Source organism: Sceloporus occidentalis, unplaced genomic scaffold (assembly GCF_023333645.1).
Source record: "Sceloporus occidentalis isolate IW3139 unplaced genomic scaffold, rSceOcc1.0.p SCAF_6, whole genome shotgun sequence".
NCBI classification, from domain to species: domain Eukaryota; kingdom Metazoa; phylum Chordata; class Lepidosauria; order Squamata; family Phrynosomatidae; genus Sceloporus; species Sceloporus occidentalis.
The window spans coordinates 4,630,068-4,652,635 of NW_028316986.1; the positions used below are offsets into that span (position 1 = coordinate 4,630,068).

General features: G+C 44.2%; 1 protein-coding gene across 1 annotated transcript; it reads right to left on the reverse strand.

Annotated features, from left to right (window-relative positions):
- Positions 1–2,007: 2,007 nt before the first annotated feature.
- On the reverse strand, positions 2,008–21,675 carry LOC149310346 (dnaJ homolog subfamily C member 27). The gene is made up of 7 exons (XM_089528764.1): positions 21,496–21,675; positions 19,820–19,902; positions 15,796–15,865; positions 11,018–11,182; positions 10,714–10,836; positions 7,812–7,972; positions 2,008–6,817 (listed from the first exon to the last, which is right to left on the reverse strand). Exons 1-7 carry the CDS (start codon positions 21,571–21,573, stop codon positions 6,685–6,687), a joined length of 813 nt encoding a protein of 270 aa, XP_089384890.1. The 5' UTR covers positions 21,574–21,675; the 3' UTR covers positions 2,008–6,684.
- Between the last annotated feature and the right edge of the window lie 893 nt (positions 21,676–22,568).

Consider the following 22,568-nt stretch of genomic DNA (forward strand, 5'->3'; position numbering starts at 1 on the left):
GGAAGAAGGTTTGAGTACAATGTTAGGCACCTGCACAGTTACAGTGAATTGTTGTTCATATCGTTCTGTGCCAAGCTAAACATTTCCTATCCAAATACGATGCCTCCAGTAAATGCCCACGTGTTTTCTGCATTGCTGGTACAAATGAGATGATTTAATTTGGCAATGGTGTGGAGCAAAAGATGGAAACCAATCATTTTTGGAAAAGTTGCTTTTAAAATACAGGCTATATATATATTTTGGGGGGGGAGAGATGCGATTTGCAGAAAGATAGATGGACATGTGGCCCTACAGTGGCGTCTAGTGGCCAATGCAATACAATTCAGGCCACTTCTCCACTCCAGTGAACTTTGTTTGAATAGAGCACAACTGATGTCAGAATAAGACTCAGGGCTTCCTGGCATGTTTACAAGCACTGACAAACTACAGATTGCTTTCTAAATCCTGACACTGCTTGTCCACTGTCCAGCCTGCAAGCTGTTGCACATATAAGTACATATATGCCTTAGGATGTGTCCCTAACAGGAAATAGTTGGCCAGAAGGGATGGTCAGTTTGAGGTTTCTGTAGAGCAATGGCTCTGGTAATAAGGCAGCTTAGTGCAATTGCACATAAATATATTGGCATTATGCAAATGCAAGACAGTGATCCATGTCACAAAAGCACACTTACGCAAGCAAACATCCAGGGGTAGTAGGAAATGTTTTCTGGATTTTAAAATATTGTATTATAGCTGCAACAGGGGAATCCACAACGGTAAAACATTTTTTTCTTCTTAAATTTGGACTGGATTGGTATGTTTTACAACAATACTATCTAACGTTTTCCTGATGCAAAAGCATGGAGGCTTCTTGAGAAATCCAGTGTCCCCTGCCTACAAAGGGGCCATAAGGATGGAGACATACTGGATTGCAAAGGAAGTGTCTTTGTTGAGATGCAAATAAATGTTAATTTCCTGGACTTTGAAAATCTCCCAATTGCCACACAGTCAGAAGGATAATGTGTCAGCCTTCAAGATACAAGAACAGAAACAGCAAAATGCAGGTCTATGAACAACATCTTCAATTTTCTTTCTCCTGTATAGTTTTTAATGCCTTGGCTGGCAAAGAAACCAGTGACGCTTCGAAAGCTTGCAACGTTATATTGTGTGTTTTGGCTGCCCAAATAAAGGTATCACTGTTTGGTGGATTTTTGATTGGATTACCCAAGCAAGTCAGTTGAGACACACTAGATCTTTTGCATTATTAGCTGACCAAGGCGCAGTACATACTGCCCTGAAAAGGTGGCCTGGAGGCATCCAGTTTTCCTCCAGAGGGATGCCGCAGCAGCCAAACCGTGCGGCGTCCCTCTGGACAAAAAAGAACCGGGAAAAAACGGGTTCTTGGCGCACATGGATGCTGTCATCAGTGCGCCATTGGCACACTGTGACGCATCCATGACGGAAGCGCAGCATCCGGAGGTACAGATGCAGTCTCGCGCTTGTCATGGATGCACGTGCCACATGGACAGTGCTGCATAAAAATGGCGCCGTCCATACGTGCTAGGTTCCAGAGTGTGCAGATTGCTGCGTGCTCCAGAACCCTAGAATTGGCCCCAGACCACCACAAACCGGCGGTCTGTACTGGGCCCAATTTTCCAGGTCTTCTTGGCTGCTTCTCCACTGCAGAGATAATGCAGTCTGACACTGCTTTAACTGCTATGGAATACTGGGATTTAAAAGTTTCTTGTAGTGCCAGAGCTAATGGAAAAGGCTACATTCTAGAACATGAAGGAAAGACCACAGGGATACATCCTCCCTGCTGTCTTGGAAACCACCTGTTATATGGTTAGCCTTTTTCCCAGGGAGGTGGGGAGAGTTAAGACTTGAGCATCTTCCCAAATGAAGATGTCGACACGTGCCATGATCCAAAAATACCAAACCCAAAACCTGTAGATATCTAGGCAAATGTCTGAGATCCTAGTTACACGTTAAATAGCAACCCGTATGCAGGACAGCAAAAACAGCAAGTTTGTTTTAAATCCAATTTAATCTTGTAAAAAAATAATACATCGACTTCCAAAGAACCAAGGTTTTCTATATGTGAACATGCAGATGTCACCATTCCAGCTTTTGTCATCAGCTTTACACTGATCTACATTATCAACCAGTGTCTAGTATGGGGCATTTTGTGTAAAACTAGTAATTACAAAATAAATACAGTGCATTCAGATCCATACATCACACAAAGAAGTGTAGGGAGAAGTCTGAACAGTACAAAATTCTTTGGAGAAGGAAAAAAAAAATCTCTGCCTTTAATGGCTTGGAATTCGACCACCCTGCATTTCCCTTTTTCCTTCTTTCAGAAACAGAACCTGTCTGGAGGGAACAATTCTGCAGAGAATTATGATCTAAAGGCCTGCAATGCCTGTACCAAGGTTCATTGACAGGGGTGGGACGTATAAGTGTATTACCCACAGCACCTGTGTTCCTTGTCCCATACAGAATCCCCTTTCCTTCCCATCCAGAACTCAGACTGTGTGACTTTGCAACCAAAATAGCCCTACAAAAAGCAAGATGAGATGGTAGCACCACAAGCAAAGTGGTCACTTCCCATATAAGCTGCTTACCTTATAGAGTGTCAAACCAAGCAGCCGACAAGCAGCTGCCCACGAACATTTTCAAGAGCAGGATCTGACTCAGCTACATCACCTTCACACCACTTAAGAGTTCCAATCCTTTTCTGCTGTATTTTGCTTTAGACAAGGGGGGTTGTAACAGAGCAGCTTCATGTTAACACAGCAGGAGTCCTCCATATTATTTACCCTGCAAATGGAGAGCTGGCTGCACCTTTGGTAGACATGTGGGAATGAAAATGGAAAGTCTTTTCACCCCAAAAAGGATGTGAAATGACAACTACAGACAATATCTGGTTTAAAAGAAAAACAAAAAATATTATTTCTATTAGCCTTGGTTGCAATTGCATAACTCAGAGGTGATGGGATATTGCCAGATCTGAAAGAAGGGGACAAGAAAATCCACCCAGGGCAACGGTTTTAGGCTTCTGAAAAATAAGTGGCACCTTTTCCTTGAAACAGCTGTGTGGTTAAGCTAGCAAGAAGGTCTGCTATTTTCCATGGCAATCTTTCTGACTGTTGAGAACATCAGGAAGGTTTGCAGATCCCTACATCACATTTAGATTGCAGGCACAAGAGAGCTGGAGTGGAGGTGAGGAGAGAGATGGTGCTGGAAATGGGAACTCAAGAAGTCAACTGGAGGTAGCACCTATGGGCACAAGAGGGCATGGAAAGGAGGTAATAATGCAACACAAAACAAAAGGCAGGAAAGTGCAATTGCAATATAAAGCCAACCCATAAACCCATGGGATTTTACATTACAAGGCATTCACAGTGGTCAGTAAATTGAACATTGCTTTCAAAGGGGGGTGTCTAGAACTGAGGGAGCACTACTATTTGCAAGCCTCTACAAGCATACAAACCTCTGCCCGAGGCTTAAAGTGCACATGTGGATCAATGTATACTTATCTATATATACACATATTGCAGGCCAGAGCCTCATTTTTGGCTGGAGGGAGGAAAATCTCTCCCTACCTCAGTTCATCACAAAGGAAACTACTGCTGCTGCAAACTAGCAAGACACATCCAACGTGGCTCACCCTTGTCTGTTTTGAAAGTGCTTCCTTCTCCCTTGCCTTAGAAAGCAAGGCTGCAGAAAGAGGATCTTTGGACCTCTTCTAATTGAAACATTTTAGTGCCTACATACAATTATTTTTTAAATGTAACAGAGCCTTCATATGCCAAGACTCCACATGTTTCCTAAGTAGTGAGATGAAGAGATGGCAATAACTGGGGCAAGTCCTGTCTCCAAAGGAGTGCAATTTCCATCCCCTCCCGCTGCACACAGTTGCCAGACCTTTTGCTATTCCACACCAAACTGTTTTTTCAGCAACCAGAGGGCAGGTTAATCAAGGGGGACTGCCAGCTACCACAAGGGATTGGGAGGGGTGCCCCATGTTCGTATTCCACTTAGTTCATTTGTCACACTGCTTTCAGAGAAGATCCATGGTAGTGGGGGCCAGCTTTGAAGGAAGTCACCTTGCAGTGAACAGAAAGCTTCCTGCAGTTCTGGGAAACATTTCAGAAGTAGCACTCTGTTGATTTACAACTTTCAGGCAACAAACAAACAAACAAAAACCCATGAAATACTTTATCAGGCCCAAAGAAAGTCTCCTGCCATTTTAAAACCAAATCATGAAATCAAGAAGCAGCCCACAAGGCAGGAATACTGAACTCAGAATGAAGATTCCTTTCCTACAAAGTATGGAAGGCCTCCATGACTGACTTGCTCCAAAAGGCAGGACTGCATTGGAGAGCATCTTTTCTAGTTTGAGGAGTAAACAGACAAGACTGAAAATGGACACAGATTAACTCCCCAATAAATAGAACAGGCAAAATATTTCCAGGAAAGGCCAGAGAAACTCCGTCCACAAAGAAAGGGAATAGTCAATTCAGTGCTCCTTTCTTATCCAACAGAGAGGAGTTGCCAATGACTGGGACTAACCAGGGTTGTGATTTCACTGCCCTTAGGCAGGGACCACCTTCTGAAAAACCCTTCTATTGGCAGAGGGACAAAAGTACAGCTCACAGGAAAGCATAAAACAGGATAAAACCAAGACAGCGCCTAACTGTGACAACTTTTGAGCCAAGGTGGTCATCACCAAAAACTTCAGGGACTACTCCTTTAGAGGTTCGAGGGGAAAATGCCACAAGGATAGCAGAGAGAACTGTCTCTGTCAGGAGCGAAAGCTGCCCTGCCAGCTCCCAAGCTTTCCCTGGTGCCAGAAAGAGTTTTTACTACCATCAGCCCACTTTCAGCTACACACCACTGCCAAGTGTACTATACCAAAATAATGTCCTGTTTACACCAGTACAGCACAACAACAAGATTCTGGTATTATAGTTTAGTTCCCAAGCTGTACATGAGTGGATTAGTACTGCATGGTCATCGATGTAGTTCTGATCCACCTAATTATATACTTTTGTTCTTGGTCCCTCTATCATTGATTTGGACTAGGCATGTCAATGGTGACATGCTGCTTCCTCGCTCCATGGAGGATGGTTGGAGTTTCACATGTGGGCCCTGGACTTAAGATCAGGGACCTACCACATGTATGCTGCATACAGGAGTGGATCTGAAAGCAATGCAGTAGACTGCAAGGTCGGAAGAAAGAGAAGGGGATTTACAGAGGGGAGAGGTATAGAGTAGCTAGCTGAATGAGAAGTAAAGAAAGGAATGGGGAAGGAAAAGGCTCTGTCCCTGCATGAGTGGGTGCATATGTACATCTACATAGTGTGATACAATTCTACAGACAGCAGAAGCATGGAGAAAATATTGGCCTGAGATTCATGATGCTTCAAGCTCTAGCTCTCAGGTTATCCATAGCCAATATTTTCTAGGGAATCCATTTTGCTGGCAAAATAACTGTTGGATGTAATGCCTCAAGAGGCCATTAAAACTCTTAATGAATATTAATTAGGCAGAGCACTAAGGAAAAACAGCTCCTTCTAAAGGTGAACCTTTCTTCCATTCCTTTTAAGAACAGGCAAACCTTTGGGGAAGCACTGGACGACATTCTGTTGGAGAGCAAAAGGAAAAAAAGGAAGCCTTGCTATCAGCAAACTAAGCGCAGGAAAAGCACTCTGCCTAACTAATATTCATTCCTGCCTCCTGGAGCAAATGTGAGTCCTCCGCCACTATAGGAAAATATAATTCCTACCTGCCCTGATTCAGATGCTCCTTGAATTAAACATGAATTAGTTTGCTTATTTGTTTTGCTTTTTGGGGGGCTGCTGGTCTGCATTGGCAACTGTTTTGCAGGTAAACTAGGAAATTACCCCCTACACCCTGTGTGGGAAGACCAAGAAGCCTAAACCTTCTCAGCTAATTCCAGAGGATAGGTCACATCAGAAGTACTAAACCAGTTGGATTCAAATAGCAACTTATTGACATACTGCTTGATGGGCTGTTGCCTGTCCCAATCATGTGCTGCTCTTGGTGGCTCCCAGTGCCTCAGTCCTAGCTGTTATGTTTTCTTATCCATCTATGTGCAGCAAAACAGACCTTAAGAGCCTGGAATGGTAGTTGGCAAACATCACACAACTATGAGAAATGCAGAGGGCACACAGACCCTTTAGCAAAGATGTGAACTCAAATGGTAATCTGTATCGAAGTGGCAAATTGCTAGATCTTGGAGTAAGTGGAGGGTAAATCAGACCTGGCTGAACCCAAGCACCAAATTTAGGATAACAAAATACAAGTAATGCTACAGAAGAAAATCTTTCACATACAAAATATTTTAGTCAACTCAGTCCAAGGCCAACTTCCCTACAGGAGAAAGAAAAGGACACTGTAGTTGCTGCAGTAGTAAGATGGATTTGGGAATCCACATCAGATCAACAGCCGCATAAAGCTGGTTCTAGCAGCACAGGAAACATTTTGAGATGAACGAGAAGCACGCAGCAAGAGGAGGCTGCTTCTAAGAGTTCCTCTCCCTGGGCTTCGTTCCCACGATCCTCGCTTGAAGCAGGAAGTAACTCTTGCTGCCTCCCGCTTGGACAGGAGGGCAGCCCACCCAACAGGGTGGCCTTCATCACCTACTTCTGGGGGAACAAGCTGATTCCACTTTGTTTACTTGATGTTTTTGAGCAAGGCAGTCCGGGCATTGACCACAGCTTTGAAGGCATCCTCACTGCCGGGAGCCATGCATTTGTCTGGGTGGAGGAGCACCGCCAACTTCCGGTAAGCTTTGTTCACTTCGTCCCTGGGAGGAGAGCAAAAGAGGCCTTCATCGGGTGTTGCCAACACAAACACAGGCTTAACAAATCAAGAGTGGAAGTCTAGCCCACAGAACCCAAAATGGAGCAGCCTTAATATTAACATTACTTGGTGACAAGTAATATTATTTAAATATTTATACCCCCATCAATAAATAGATTAAAACAATTTCAAGCAAAAAAAAAAAAAAGATAAATAAGCATGTTAACAAGTTAAAACCATTTTAAATTATGCACATAAGCATGTTTTTTGTAGAACAGTTAGGTTCAAAGGCTTTTCTTACAGCCGTGTTTTTATCTGGTGCCTAAATGAAACCAGTGTTGCCACCAATTGGCAACTGGATTCCACAGCTGAGAAGGCCTCCTCTCACATTCTCAGAGAAGATTACTGACCTTGCTGGCGGAACACAGAGGACCATTACAAAATATTGTGCATACTCTTTTGAGCACATCAGCCATCTGTCTTTAAGTAAGAAAACACTGTCCTTCATTATTATCCCTCGTCTCTTCCAGAGACATAGAAGAAAGACTCTTCTACAATTACACCCAGAACTCAGAGGCCCATGGGACATACATCTTCTGCAGTACTTAAACTAAGGATGAAGGCTGGCCACTTCCGTACAGATACACAAATCCCATTCACAGGATGATAGCGGACTATAACCAAAGGGTTTGATGTACAAGCATCATATAGAAATAATCAGTGTAGCCAATAGGCACGTATTGTCATTGGGGGCAACTAAGGGACATACAAGGAGAGGGAGGTATCTGGCAGGTTTGCTGAAAAGAAAGGTATTATATACCGGCCAACCATCCCATCCAGGAGACAAGCAGCTTCCTCTTACTTAAATCACCAGGACCTCCTTCCTTTAACAGTTTCTCCCAGCCCATTCAACCTCCCTCCAAACACAATTCCCTTTTGCTGGTGTCTACCTTACAATGAATAGTTCCTGCCTAAGTGCTGGGTGAGTCCTGCAGTACCTTGTGGCCCCTGGCTTGACACCCAGCATGTCCCAGCTATCTTTGCTGCTGCGGATTCTTCGGATGGTGTCTGCTTGCTCTTTGGTGAAACCGACGCTCATGCTGGCCATGGGACGCTTTCCACCATTGTCACACAAATCAACAATGGCTGAATAGAAAGTCTGCAAGCACAAACCAACATTAGCAAATTCCTCTACTTGCCCACTACTAGCCATCTTTATTTCATTTCCCACACCACAAACTCCAGAAGTGCCTCAGGCCCAGAACCCATGGAACAACTGTACATTGGGCATGCAAGGTCAAGATTCAGGGGCCCGTTCTAGACGGGCCTTTGCACCGCCCTCATCACGTGCTAGGGGTTGACCAAGGACCTAGCGTCCATACCGGCCTCACCCCAGCACATGACGAGGGCGTAAAAATGGCGGCGCCCTATACACACAGGTGCCGCCATTTTTACGTGCTGGACACTTAGCATCCGCACATCGCCCTTGCCTTGAGATGTCACGAGTGCGCCATTTGCACACTTGTGCATCGCAAGCGCGGCGCGAAAAGAAGCCGCTTTTTGTGGCTTCTTTTTCTGCCGCCGGGAAGCCTCCCCATTTGGAGGCTGAGGCTTCCTGGCAGCGGAAATGGAGGCGGCGGCAGAGCGCCCTTCTTGGGCGCTCTGTAACACGCCTCAATCTTCTAAGACAAACATCTTCAGCGGTTGCAGAACCACTCCACCTGTCTGAAGCCACATTACTTCCACTCCACCTGCAGCTGTCTTTTCATATCTCAGAGCAGCAACTGCAGGGCTCTCAGGTATTCTACTCTGTGAAGTGTTCAGCATATGGAAGTGGCCATTACATTTCAACAGTCATTAAATTTTATCTTACTCAGCAGTGGACTTTTTGTTCCCTCTTTTCTCTTCATGCTCCATGCTCCGTCTCAATAGCCACTTAGCAATCCTACCAACACAATGGGGCCAGATCTCTTCTCCCTCCCCCACTGAAGTCCCTCCATCTCTTGCTTTTGCTGCCACCAACAGTTTCCTCTCTCTGTTCCAAAAGCCAGCAGAGATGAAGAAAAGGGAAGAACCCATCTCTAGCACCACTCACTCTGGGTTACTTATATGGATCTCCCTCATTTTGATGGTTAAGAGCAGATGACATCATTTAAAACTCCCTAAAAACTGATAAATACAAAGCACTGTACAAAAAGTAAAACAACTCTCTGCGGTTTAAAAGTAGGTTTTGATACTTGGGCCGGAGGGCCAGGGGCAACTGGAAGAAAAAAAACTGAGCTTGAAGGGTACTGGTCCTCAGAAAATAAAACATGGGAAAACAGCAACACATTTCACAAGAAAAATAAAAAAGAGGAAGGAATACTCCCAGGAATTAACAAGAGAGGTTTTTTTAAAGTCCACCATGCTATTTGGAGTAAGCAATTTCATTTTTACCAAAACTGTCCTTATATAACTCTTTTACACTGTGACGTTTAATTTTTACATTTGTACACAGCTTTCCCCATGTAGCATAAGGTAGCATATATGGTTGCTCATTTGACCCTCATAACAAGATAGTATTTCCAATTTCTAAGTAAAAGTTAAGCAGTGAAGAAATCTGGCAAGGGAAAAAACAACTCATTTGAAACCTGGGAGTTGGAGGAGAGTTCTACAGATATTATGGACTGTAAAAAAACATATAAATGGATTCAAAAGTGCAATCAAGGAAGCTGCAACCTTGAGTCTGCAAGACCTGAGCAAAACTATTAAGGGTCTCTTGGTGGTCTCTTATCCACAAGGTCACCCTAAGTCAAAGCCAACTTGACTAGATATAAGAAGATCTTGGGTGGCCCAAGGTCTTCCAGTAAGATCCATAACTCACCGGAGGAGTGGAACCCAAGTTCCCTGATAATGTCAGATTAAGATTCCAGTCCGCACTCAGCCATGAAGTTCATAGGATAACCTTGGCCCACACACTGTCTTTTAGCTTCTGCTACCCAAGTATTACAGCATACTGGCTCTCTGTGATGATTCTTTCGTGATCACAATATCTAAATCTATAAAAGATCCTTGTGAGTTCAGATCACCTACTCACTGAAAAGGCTGCCCACTGCATCTCTGCATCAATGAATGGTTTCACTTAGCGCTCTCCTGCAGTTTCAAATGAAGTCAACGGGGGATTAATTGGAACATTCAGTCATACCCATCATAGATGTCTAGTACATTTTCCTTTCCTTTCAAAAGGCTGCCAACAGCCTCTCTAAATAAATCCTTCCACGGAAGTCAATGGTAACTCATCCAGAGATACAGGAGACAGGACCATTTTTACTCCTACCCCTTCCAAAGATTTACTTCTGGAATGTGTATGACTGAAGAGAACAGCCAATTCAGAAAAATGTATGGATTAGTTATGAGCACTCGTTCTAAACTTGTGGATGTGAGACACACAGGGCATAAGCCAGAATCTGAAAGACATCATTCAAAATGCTGGCAAATCATAATGCCTCACTGGTTTAACAACTTAAAAAAAAAATCAAAATACAAATCTTTTTTTTTTTAAAATGCCAAGTACACACCAAATCCCGATTCACATTCTGAACTAGAGCATTACTCCTCAATAAAAGTAAATGATTCATAACACATCCAAGCATTATGAGCCAGGAAAATTCATGTTCTGAGCCAGGTACCTACAAAACTGCACAAACATCAAGGATACATGCCATTGTCATTCAAATTTTCAGCTTGCAGCTGAATTAAACTTTGCCTCCCTGACTTCCAGGCATGGGCAGATATGCAGCATCACTCATTCAGAGGCTAAAGGGCACCTTCCCAGAGTTATCACTAATGGGGGCTTACAGGGCACTGGGTGCCAAAGACAAGGATGGTGCAATGCTGCATTGTTTTGCATAGCACTTTTACCTGGAACATCTCATTGATTCCCTCGCCTGTCTGTGCTGAGGTCTCAAAATAAAGGAAGCCTCTGCTTTCTGACCACAGCCGGCCTTCACTTTCATCCACACACCGGATCTTTGTACAGTCAATCTGAAATGGAAATGGGAGAAAAACATGATCTAGGACAATCCATTACTTTTGGCTTCCCTGGCTCCCTTTAAAAAAGCCAATACTTCACATATCATTGAACTCCCTAAATCATGCTGCTCTATGATCTAGGGTTACAAACAAGGAAATGCTTACATCTTACTTGCCTCTTAGAAATGGTTACCTTGTTGGCACAAACCACAAAGACAATGTTCTCCATGTTGCCATGTGGTCCAAGTTCCTGCTTCATCTCAGCAAGCCATGCATCAAGGGCATCAAATGATTCCTTCTGCCCAACATCATATACTAGGATTACACCTTGGGTGTCTTTGTAGAATTCGTTGCGGACCTAAACAGAGCACAGAAACAAAGTAGTGGATGTTATGGAACAAGAGGGGAAAAGAGTGACCACAGCTACCATCAATCAACAGTGTGGGAGCTTGGAATTTATGGATCAATTGTACACCAATGCACAATTGATCTATCAAGACCAGCAGAGTAGACAAATGCAGCTGGTGCAGGAGCCACTAGCAACATTCTCACCTGTACTACATCAAGAGATACAAGTAGGCCTGTCCAGTATGATCCCAGCCAACACTGTTCCAGCTCAAAATAGAATTTGCATCAGCATGGGTTTAATAAACAAAGGCACCCTTTCCAAAGTTAGAAGCAGAAAAAAGGTGATGATGTTATGCTTCCCTTGCTATTTGGAATATATTTCATATTTATCCTGTACAAAGTTACAGGAGAGAAGTTCTACTGTAATTGTAAGATGGTCAGCTAAGTACTCCAAAGTCGACATGTTATGACATGGCAACTGCACTCAAATACTAATAAAGGAACTGTTTTACATTGCATTTATGATGTGTTAAAACATGACAATGAACAGCTCAGTAACTGAACCTGCTGCACGCTAGAAGACAGGCTACTTCTACTACAATGAAGACTGGTAGCCTATAGGCAAATTAGCCAAAGTCTTCAAAATCTATTTAACAGGATTATGGGGCACGTCTTGGTGAATAATATGTTAATTTATTCTAATACATGCATACTTTATTTAACAAAGTCTCTGACAAAGAAGCTCCTTTTTACAAAGTCTTTTTATACCCACCAAGCCCCCTCATTCTCTGTTTAGCTGCAAGTTTTTCAGTAGCATCAACATTAGGATCATGAAGGAAGCCTAGACTTTTGATGCCAGGTTACAGCATTATGTCTGTAGTAAACAATATAATAAAACTTGAGTTGGAAAAGAATGGAATTCTTACTATAGCCAATCTTACTGTAGCTGTTTATACCAGCCTACAACAGGCAAGGTAAAAAATAGTTAATCCAAGAATCCCTCACTGAGCTTGGAGGAACAGCAAAACAGAGACAAAAGGGGACAGCAAATAAACCTCCCGCACTAGCTACCCCCAGCCTGTTGAAAAAATATAGATCTATATATCTAGCCAACAATTGGAAAGTGTAAGAAAGTGTAAGAAAAGCAGAGGCTGTTGAAAGAAAAGGTCATCTACAGATGCATTTTAGAAGAAGCCTTAAAGCAGACTCTAGCAGGTTTCTTATGTTTTTGTTTACCTGTGCAAGATACGCCTGATCTGGTTGTTTCATTTCACATATGCATGCTATTAGCTTAAGATAAAATTAATATTATTAACCTTTATTTATAAAGTGCTATAAATTTACACAGGAGCCTGTAGAGAGAGAGAGATTGAAGATATGGAGAAGCGAGGGCAGAAAAGAGGGAGCTATGGAAATTAGAAGACGAGTAGGAATTGGATCAAGAGAACAGGTTGCAGGTTTGCAAGAGTTCAGAAGTGTAGAGAGTTCATCCAAAGAAGCAGGGGGAAACACAGAAAATTTTTTAGGCTAGGGCAAAAGATGATTAAGAGCAGAAGAAGAATCGGGAGGGACTATCTCAGAGCGAATAGTGGTAATCTTTGAGATGAAATAGTTAGCAAAGTCATTAGGAGAGAATAATGAAGAGACAGGAGGAGAGGGAGGTTTAAGCAAAGTTTTGAAGGTGGAGAACAAGTGCTGCGGGCACCTCTCATTGGCAGAGATCAATGATTTGTAATAATTCTGTTTTGCCATAGACAGGGCGCGTGAGAGAGAAGAAATAATAAATTTGTAATGAATAAAATCAGCCCACTGTTTGGACTTTCTCCAAAGACATTCGGCTGCTCTAGAGCAGGACCTTGAGAAACTTGATGATGGGGGTAAGCCAGGGCTGAGGCCTAGTTCTTAGAGGAAGAAGTGCGTACAGAGACAGGGGCAAAGCAGTCAAGAGTTGAGGAAAGAGTGGAATTAAATAAAGACACTGCTGAGTCAGCAGAATCCCCAAGATTTAGGGAAGAGAGAGAAGAATCCAGGGTCTGACCAAGATGGTTAGAGTTAACAGACTGAAGATCACAAAAATAGCGTTGAACAGTGTGACGAAGAGGTGGAGTATAAGTGAGAGCAAAGGAGATTAAGTGATGGTCAGATAGTGGAAAGTCAAGTGCCAGGTAGTCAGAAATGGCGCAGTTTGCAGCAAGAACTAGGTCAAGACAGTGACCGAGAGAATGAGTTGAAGAGTTGGAGTGTGGCTGGAGGCCAAAAGAAGCTAGGAGAGAGTTGAAGCGTGACGTTGTAGGGTTATTGGAATCATCAACGTGGATATTAAAGTCACCTAGGATCAAAGTGGGGACTGAACCTGAAAGAAAGAATGTCAGCCATGATTCAAAGTCTGAGTGGAACTGGGTGGCAGAACCAGGAGGACGATAGATAACTGCAACCCGGAGCTGTAGAGGAGAAAAGAGTCTAATAGGATGAAACTCAAAAGAAGAGAAATGATAGCTGGGGGGAAAAGATAGAACTTGAAACTGGCAGGAGTTAGATAGCAAGATACCAACCCCTCCTCCTCTACCCTCAGGGCGGCTAGTGTGGGTGAAGGAGAGACCACCAAGAGAAAGGGCAGCGGAGGTAGCAGTATCATGGGCTGGGAGCCAGGTTTCTGTGAGAGCGAGGAGATTAAACGATTTGGAGAGAAAAAAGTCATGAATTGCTGCTGCTTTAGGGGCCGCAGAGTGACAGTTCCAGAGGGAACAGAAGAATGGAAGCAGGGAGACAGGAAGAGGCCGAATGGGGATCAGGTTAGGAGAAATGTGTGGAGCCATGGGAAGGATGGGATTTGCTACCCAGAGATCAACGGGAGAAGGTGTGACAATGGCAGAGGCAGGAAAGAAAAAAGAAACAGGTGTAGCTGGCTCACTTTCTGAGGAGTTAAAGCAGTTTGAGGCTATTGCCAGCTCAGGCCTTCTGAGGAAGAGTCCAATGCAAGCAGGAGGTGGGCCTGAGGAAGCAGAAAGTCTTACTTGCTCTTACTTCCTGTGGAAAAGTCCAATGCAAGCAGGAAGGTCTTTCCAGGCAGCACAGGTCTTTCTTGCCTTTACTTATAGAATCATAGAATCATAGAATCGTAGAGCTGGAAGAGACCACTAGGGCCATCCAGTCCAACCCCCTGCCATGCAGGAAATCCAAATCAAAGCATCCCTGACAGATGGCCATCCAGCCTCTGTTTAAAGACCTCCAAGGAAGGAGACTCTATCACCTTCCGAGGAAGTGCATTCCACTGCCGAACAGCCCTTACTGTCAGGAAGTTCCTCCTAATGTTCAGGTGGAATCTCTTTTCCTGTAGCTTGCATCCATTGTTCCGGGTCCTGTTCTCTGGAGCAGCAGAGAACAAGCTTGCTCCCTCCTCAATATGACATCCCTTCAAATATTTAAACAGGGCTATCATATCACCTCTTAACCTTCTTTTCTCCAGGCTAAACATCCCCAGCTCCCTAAGTCGTTCCTCATAGGGCATGGTTTCCAGACCCTTCACCATTTTTGTCGCCCTCCTTTGGACACGCTCCAGTTTCTCAATGTCCTTTCTGAATTGTGGCGCCCAGAACTGGACACAATATTCTAGGTGGGGCCTGACCAAAGCAGAATACAGTGGCACTATTACTTCTCTTGATCTAGACACTATACTTCTATTGATGCAGCCTAAAATTGCATTGGCCTTTTTAGCTGCCGCATCACACTGTTCACTCATGTTCAACTTGTGGTCTACTTGGACTCCTAGATCCCTTTCACACGTAGTTTCATTCAGCCAGGTGTCACCCATCCTGTATCTGTGCATTTTATTTTTCCGCCCTAAGTGCAATACCTTACATTTCTCTGTGTTGAATTTCATTTTGTTAGCTTTGGCCCAGCTTTCTAGTCTATTCAGGTCATTTTGAATCTTGATCCTGTCCTTGGGGTATTAGCTATTCCCCCTAATTTGGTGTCATCTGCAAATTTGATAAGTATGCTCCCAATTCTGTCATCTGGGTCATTGATAAAGATGTTGAATAGCACTGGGCCCAGGACAGAGCCCTGTGGGACCCCACTGGTCACTTCTCTCCAGGATGAAAAGGAGCCATTGTTGAGCACCCTTTGGGTTCGGCTGGTCAACCAATTACTTGTATGCTGAAACATGGTGTGGTGTAGGAACCTATGTTTTTCATGTTAATTCTACCTCTGATACCAAAGTTTCTGTTAAAAGAATCAATGCCCAGGAAGACAGCTACTTGGTTCACTGAATGCAAAGGGATCTTGTAGCACCTTTGAGACTAATTGAAAGAAAGAGGCTGGTAGCATTAGCCTTCACATTTATTGTGATTAACTGACGTGAACCTATATATTCTCAATTCATTCTACACCCTGTAGCCATCTTGATTTACTGAGCCAGAAACCACCAGATCTATGTTTTGCTTTCTCATTTACATATTATTTATTATTATTATTATTATTATTATTATGCTTTATTTATATAGCGCTGTAGATTTGCACAGCGCTGTACATACAAACAATAAAACAGATAAGAGCAAACCTGCCCATGGCGTACAATCTAAGAAATAATAGCATACTACATATAAATAATACATAACAATGTACCTCATAGAAGAAAGAGTGTCCAGCCATATCAAAGATATTCACCTTGATTTCTCTGTCCCGGACCTGCACTCTGAAAGAAAGACAGTCATCAGATTCAAGAACAAGCATTCACAGAATCATAGAGCTGGAAGAAATCTCAGGACCATCCAGTCTTCCTTATGCTGAAATGGAATCTCTTTTCCTGTAGCTTGTCCTAGTCTCTAGAGCAGTAGACAACATCCTTTTTGAAATGTGGCACCCAAAATTGGATGCAGTATTCCAGGTGAGGCCTGTCCAAAGTGGAACACAGAGCTATTGTTACATCCCTCCATCTTCAAAAAGGGGAAAAAAGAGAATCTCATCAATTATCATCCAGTTAATCTGACATCAATACCAGGAAAGATTCTAGAGCAGATCATTAAACAGAGAGACTGTGAACATCTAGAAAGCAACTCCATAATCACAAAAAGTCAACATGGGTTTCAGAGAAAGAAGTCATGCCAGACAAATCTAATCTCTTTCTTTGATAAAATTACTAGCTTGGTAGATGAAGGGAATGCTGTGGATATAGTATATCTTGATTTCAGTAAGGCCTTTGACAAAGTTCCCCATGACATTCTTGCAAACAAGCTTGTAAAATGTGGGCTAGACAAAGTAACTGTTACATGGATTTGTAAGTGGTTGACTGGCCAAACCCAAAAGGTGCTCAGCAATGGCTCCATTTCATCCTGGAGAGAAGTGACCAGTGGGGTCCCACATGGCTCTGTCCTGGGCCCAATGCTATTTAACCTGCTCTCTCGATCCCTGTCCCTCTTGGCTAACAGCTCAGGGGGGGTGCGGCTGTAACTACTATGTTGTGCCGCATAATTAATTCATCTTTTAGGGATGGGCGCTTTCCATCCAGCTTAAAATTGGCCATTGTAAAACCGCTGATAAAAAAGCCCTCCCTAGACCCCCCGATTCACAATAATTATCGGCCTATCTCTCTGCTGCCATTCTTGGGGAAGGTGATCGAAAGGGCGGTTGCCATTCAGCTTCAATCGGTCTTGGATGATACTGATTTTCTAGACCCATTTCAAACTGGCTTTCGGGCGGGCTATGGAGTTGAGACTGCCATGGTCGCCTTGGTCGATGATCTCCGTCTGGGCATGGACAGGGGAAGCGTGTCCCTGCTAGTGCTCTTAGACATCTCAGCGGCTTTCGATACCATTGACCATGGTATCCTTCTGGAACGCCTGAGAGAGTTGGGAATTGGGGGCACTGCGCTCCAGTGGTTCTGTTCCTACCTCTCGGGTAGATTCCAGATGGTGCAGCTGGGGGACGTGTGCTCCGATAAGAGGGCACTTACATCTGGTGTCCCTCAAGGAGCCATTCTGTCCCCCATGCTATTTAACATTTACATGAAACCGCTGGGAGAGATCATCCGGAGACACGGGACGCGGTGTTATCAATACGCTGATGACACCCAAATATGTTTCTCTGTGTCTCCGACTGATGCAGTGACCAGGGATGGCATCTCTCCTCTAGATGCCTGTCTGGAGTCAGTAATGGGCTGGATGAGGGAAAACAGACTCAGACTGAATCCAGAGAAAACGGAAGTACTTGTGATAGGTTCCCCGGGTCCAGGTTTGGAGATTTGTCCACCTGTCTTGAACGGGGTCACGCTTCCCCTGAAGCACTCTGTTCGCCGTCTGGGGGTGCTCTTGGACTCGTCGCTCCACCTTACATCTCAGGTGGATGCGACGGTCAGGAGTACCTGTTATCAGCTTCAGCTAATACGCCAGCTGCGACCCTACCTGGGCCGGGGGGACCTTGAAACGGTGGTACACGCTCTGGTAACCTCTCGGTTGGATTTCTGTAATGCGCTCTACATGGGGCAACCCTTGTACCAAACCCGGAAGCTTCAGTTAGTGCAGAACATGGCAGCCAGACTGGTCACTGGATGTTCCAGGTCCAGCCATATAACACCTGTTCTGCGAGATCTACACTGGCTGCCTATTTGCTTCCGGGCACAATACAAGGTGTTGGTTATAACCTATAAAGCCCTAAATGGCTTGGGCCCAGGGTACTTGGAGGACCGCCTCTCCCCATATAGTCCACCCCGCACACTCAAGTCAGCTGGGAAGCAATTTCTGAAGGTTCCACCCTCGAAACGCTCTACAACTGCACAGAGGGCGTTTTCTATCTCAGCCCCGCAGTTATGGAATTCGCTTCCCGAAGAGCTACGCTCAACCCCCTCCCTCAACCAATTCAGGAAGAGACTCAAAACCTTTCTCTTCGAACAAGCTTTTCCCCAGTTGTAATCGCTTTTTCTCCCCCCCCCCTTTTGCACCTGCACTTTGGCTAGGTTTTGTAAGGTTTTTAATCTGTGTTTTTAATTCCTCGTTTTAATCTCTGATTTTGTTTTATATTGTATTGTTGATATTTATCGTTTGTTGCTCTATGATGTTGTAACCCGCCTTGATCTCATGGAAAGGCGGGCTAGAAATAAACGATTTATTTATTATTATTTTAACATCTTTATCAATGACCTGGATGACAGAATTGGGAGCAGACTTATCAAATTTGCAGATGACACCAAATTAGGAGGAATAGCTAATACCCCAGAGGACAGGATCAACATTCAAAACAACCTGAATAGACTACAAAGCTAGGGCCGACCTAACAAAATGAAATTCAACACAGAGAAATGTAAGGTACTGCACTTAGGGAGGAAAAATGAAATGCACAGATATAGAATGGGGGACACCTGGCTGAATGAAACTACATGTGAAAGGGATCTGGGAGTCCAAGTAGACCACAAGTTGAACATGAGTCAACACTGTGATGCGGCAGCTAACAAGGGCAATGCAATTTTAGGCTGCATCAATAGAAGTATAGTATCTAAATCAAGAGAAGTAATAGTGCCACTCTATTCTGCTTTCGTCAGGACCCACCTGGAATATTGTGTCCAATTCTGGGCACCGCAATTCAAAAAGGACATTGAGAAACTGGAGTGTGTCCAAAGGAGGGCGACTAAAATGATGAAGGGTCTGGAAACCATACCCTATGACGAACAACTTAGGGAGCTGGTATGTTTAGCCTGGAGAAGAGAAGGTTAAGGGGTGATATGATAGCCCTGTTTAAATACATGAGGGGATGTCATGTTGAGGAGGGAGCAAGCTTGTTTTCTGCTGCTCCAGAGAACAGGACCCGGAACGATGGATGCAAGCTCCAGGAAAAGAGATTCCACCTGAACATTAGGAGGAACTTCCTGACAGTGAGGGCTGTTCGACAGTGGAACAAACTCCTTCTTCGGAGTGTGATGGAATCTACTTCTTTGGAGGTTTTTAAGCAGAGGCTGGATGGCCATCTGTCGGGGATGCTTTGACTGAAATTTCCTGCATGGCAGAATGGGGTTGGACTGGATGGCCCTTGCAATCTCTTCCAACTCTACAATTCTATGATTCTAGACACTATACCTGTGTGGATGCAGCATGCAATTGCATTGGCTTTTTAGCTGCTGCATCACTATGTTGACTTATGTTCAACATGTGGTCTACTAGGACTCCTGTTCACATGTACTGTTGTCCCCCACTCCAAACACTCTTCTCTCACCTCCAATTTGACTTTCTGTAACACAAACAGTTGCAAGAAGCATGTCCTGCATACCTAACATAGCTGAATTTTGATGAAGACACTCTGGAACTGATAAAAAGTAAATTACCAGTGAAAAGAGAATAAAAACCAATCATTACATACTGCTATTGACTTTTGCTCCTGCTGCTGGAAATGCTTGTTTGCATGTATAAAATCCTCTCCCTGTTAGGAGCCCTGCCTCTCTATGTGATGAATTTAATATGTAATGGGAGGTCCACAAATATATTCACAGCAGCTACTTCTGCCAATATCATAGCAGCAAAACAATGAATGATTGCAAGAGCTGAACAAGCTTCCAGTCATTCTTTCTCACAGATACATGCACTGACTCTGTTCTCATCACATCAGACTATTTTCAGGAGCCACTAAATGTAATTGCTGTCTGTTGTGAAAGAAGGGTACTTACTTGGTGACACCATAATCAATGCCGATTGTTGCAAGGTACTTGGGCACAAACCGCTTCTCACAGTAGCGCTTTATAATGCAGCTCTATAAAGCAAAAGAATGGTGAATGTTGTCAAATTGGCTCAGCTGTCTATTCGGCCCGCAGGAAGCCGTGTTCTGCAGGGCTAATTGCAAGGTACGTCTCTCAAAACGCAGGCTCCCTGTATGTATGCGCAACTGGCAAAATGGATACAAATTAACATAGTTATAATTCTTTGTTTTCAACTCAAAAGTCTAAGTTTCCATTTCAAAAAAGCTATAATGTACCCCTTTCCCTGAAGCCAGATGATGGTTTTGGCAATTTATGATTATTGTTTAAACATATCATTCCACTCAGGATATTACAGAACAGAGTTTCATGTGCAAATAGGAAGGTGACTTCTCTGAAACACACAGCAAAACACGCACCGCCAGCCACAAGGAGAGCGTTATTAAAAGGTGGCGAGGTCTGTCTTGTTTCCATGAGCTTCCTTCCTGTAGCTTTATGAAAATGTTTTCTAAATCCCAAGAAACAAGAGACAGGCTCAAAACCCTGGAATGTTTTCTTCAAGTGGTTCAGTCAATAATTCTGCATCCTCCTCTTCCTTCTGCCTCCCATTTCCATCAGCAACTGCTAAATGACTCTGTTCTCTTGAATGAGAAAATCTTTGCTTTTTCTGTATTAAACACCAAGAATCAAAGCGGAGGAAGGGGCCACAAGAACCGTGACCCGACTAACGCAATCCCCGCCAAGCAGGAATACGTATCTAAAGCGCTCCTGCAAGATGTTTCAAGACCCCCAAAGAAGATGTAAGAATGCCTCTCTGCAAGGCAGTCTCTTCTGTCGACAAGCAGCTCTTACAGGAAACAAGCCCTTCCCAATACAACTGGCGCTCCAGAGCCACAGATGCTTCACCCATGGATTCAAGCACCCAGGGCTTGGAAATGTTTGTACGCACACAGACACAAAGAATAACAATAACAATCATATCCATAACTCCCCCTCCCTCCCTCCCTGCGCAGATGAGCCAGGCCTTCAGCTCCTGGGAAGAAGCACAGAATGTCATGATGATGATGATGATGATGATGATGATGATGATGAATTCAGTATGGATTGTTCCAATTTGTGTGCATCTTGTTTGTCCTTTTAAACTGAGGTGTGCTTTAACTGAGGCCTTTTAACTGACGTTGCTTGTCCCCAAAGACTGGGGCAGGGAACAACAACCACTAACAGTTTGTTTGTTTGTTTGTTTGTTTAGAGTAAATAAGATAAATTGTCCGTTGCTTCCTGGCTCAATGCGTGTGGAGAAGCAGGTAAGAAATGACAACACAAAGGAAAATGATAACAACAATAACAAGAAGTTGTTGTTGTTGTTGTTGTTGTTGTTAGCAACAACTTTCCCTCAGTCTGTGAGATGCTGAGGCCTGAAGCTCCTGGGAAGAACCAAAGGACAGAACTAGAGATGTCCCAGAAGCCTCTGCGCTTGGCCACTCAACTGAACATGATGATGATGATGCCCCATTCTACCTCAGGCCCGCTCAACCGCCATAACGGCCAATTCTAATGGAGGACTCTGATTGGCAGACCTGCTTGTCACTCTCCCTCCTCGGGCCAATCAGACGCCCCTGCGCCTGCCCCGCCCCTTTCCTTCTCCTCACCTTGCCCACCTCCGCGTTGCCCATGGAGATGACTTTGATCCTCAGCGCTTTGCGCGGCTCCTTCCGCTTGGCCTCCATGGCCGCGGCGGGGTTTGGGGGCTCAGGTGGCCACTGTAGGCCCCTCGCAAAGAGCCCCCCGCCGGCCCCTACCGCTCTCCATGGCTCGCTTGGCGCTGGCTCTTCCCGATCTCGCGAGACGCTGCCAAGCGAGCGCCTTTCGCTACGAAATCTCGCGAGACTGAACCAGAGTTCGGTTTCTGACAATATTCCAGTCAGCGCAGGCGCACTTTGGTGCTGTTCTTGTCTCCACAAAAGAAGGCATTAAGTTTGCCTCCAGAAATGGTGCATATTGACCCCACTTTCACTGCCATGGCTCGGGGCGAAAGGAATCATGGGATGTGTAGTTTTTGCTGGCGCCAGGGCTCTCCTGACAGAGAAGGCCGAATGCCTCATGGAACTACAAATCCCAGAATTCCACAGCGCTGAGCCCTGGCAGTTAAAGAGTGGGGTCAAACTGGATTATTTCTGCACTGCAGATGTAGCCTGTCAGGCTAGGACTGGGACTATAGGGGATAGGGTTTTATATATATATATATATATATATATATATATATATGTATTATAGATATAATGTATTATAGATATAGGTTGCTATGTACTTTATATGTATGTATTATGCTACTAGAGAGGCAGGCTAGCTCCAACAGGCCTCCCTGGAAGAAGATTAACCATCCATTAAGAAGCCAAGCCCTCCCTCCAGTCCTTCTCCCCTGATCCAGGCCTCAGGGGAGGTAGAGAAGAACCGCTGGCCCTCATCCCCTTCCCCACCATCACTCCCTTCTCCTTTTGTGTCGTGTCTTTTTAGATTGTAAGCCTGAGGGCAGGGAACTGTCTAATTAAAAAGATTGCATGTACAGCGCTGTGTAAATTTACAGCACTTTATAAATAAAGGTTAATAATAATAATAATTTTTACCTCCTCTTTTCTGCAGAGCTTTTGCAAATGATCATATGCTAGGGACCTATCCTGGGGTTTCCTTGGCAAGGTTTGTTCAGAGGAGGTTTGCCCTTGCC

What these genes read in the sequence shown, in the direction of transcription:
- LOC149310346 (XM_089528764.1), bottom strand. Translation starts at nt 21,573, where the DNA reads ATGGAGGCCAAGCGGAAGGAGCCGCGCAAAGCGCTGAGGATCAAAGTC. An exon ending in GACACTCTTTCTTCTATGAG is followed by an intron (nt 11,183 to 15,795) that starts GTACATTGTTAT and finishes TGCTCTGTTTAG; the next exon opens with GTCCGCAACGAATTCTACAA. An exon ending in TTGTGGTTTGTGCCAACAAG is followed by an intron (nt 10,837 to 11,017) that starts GTAACCATTTCT and finishes TTTCCATTTCAG; the next exon opens with ATTGACTGTACAAAGATCCG.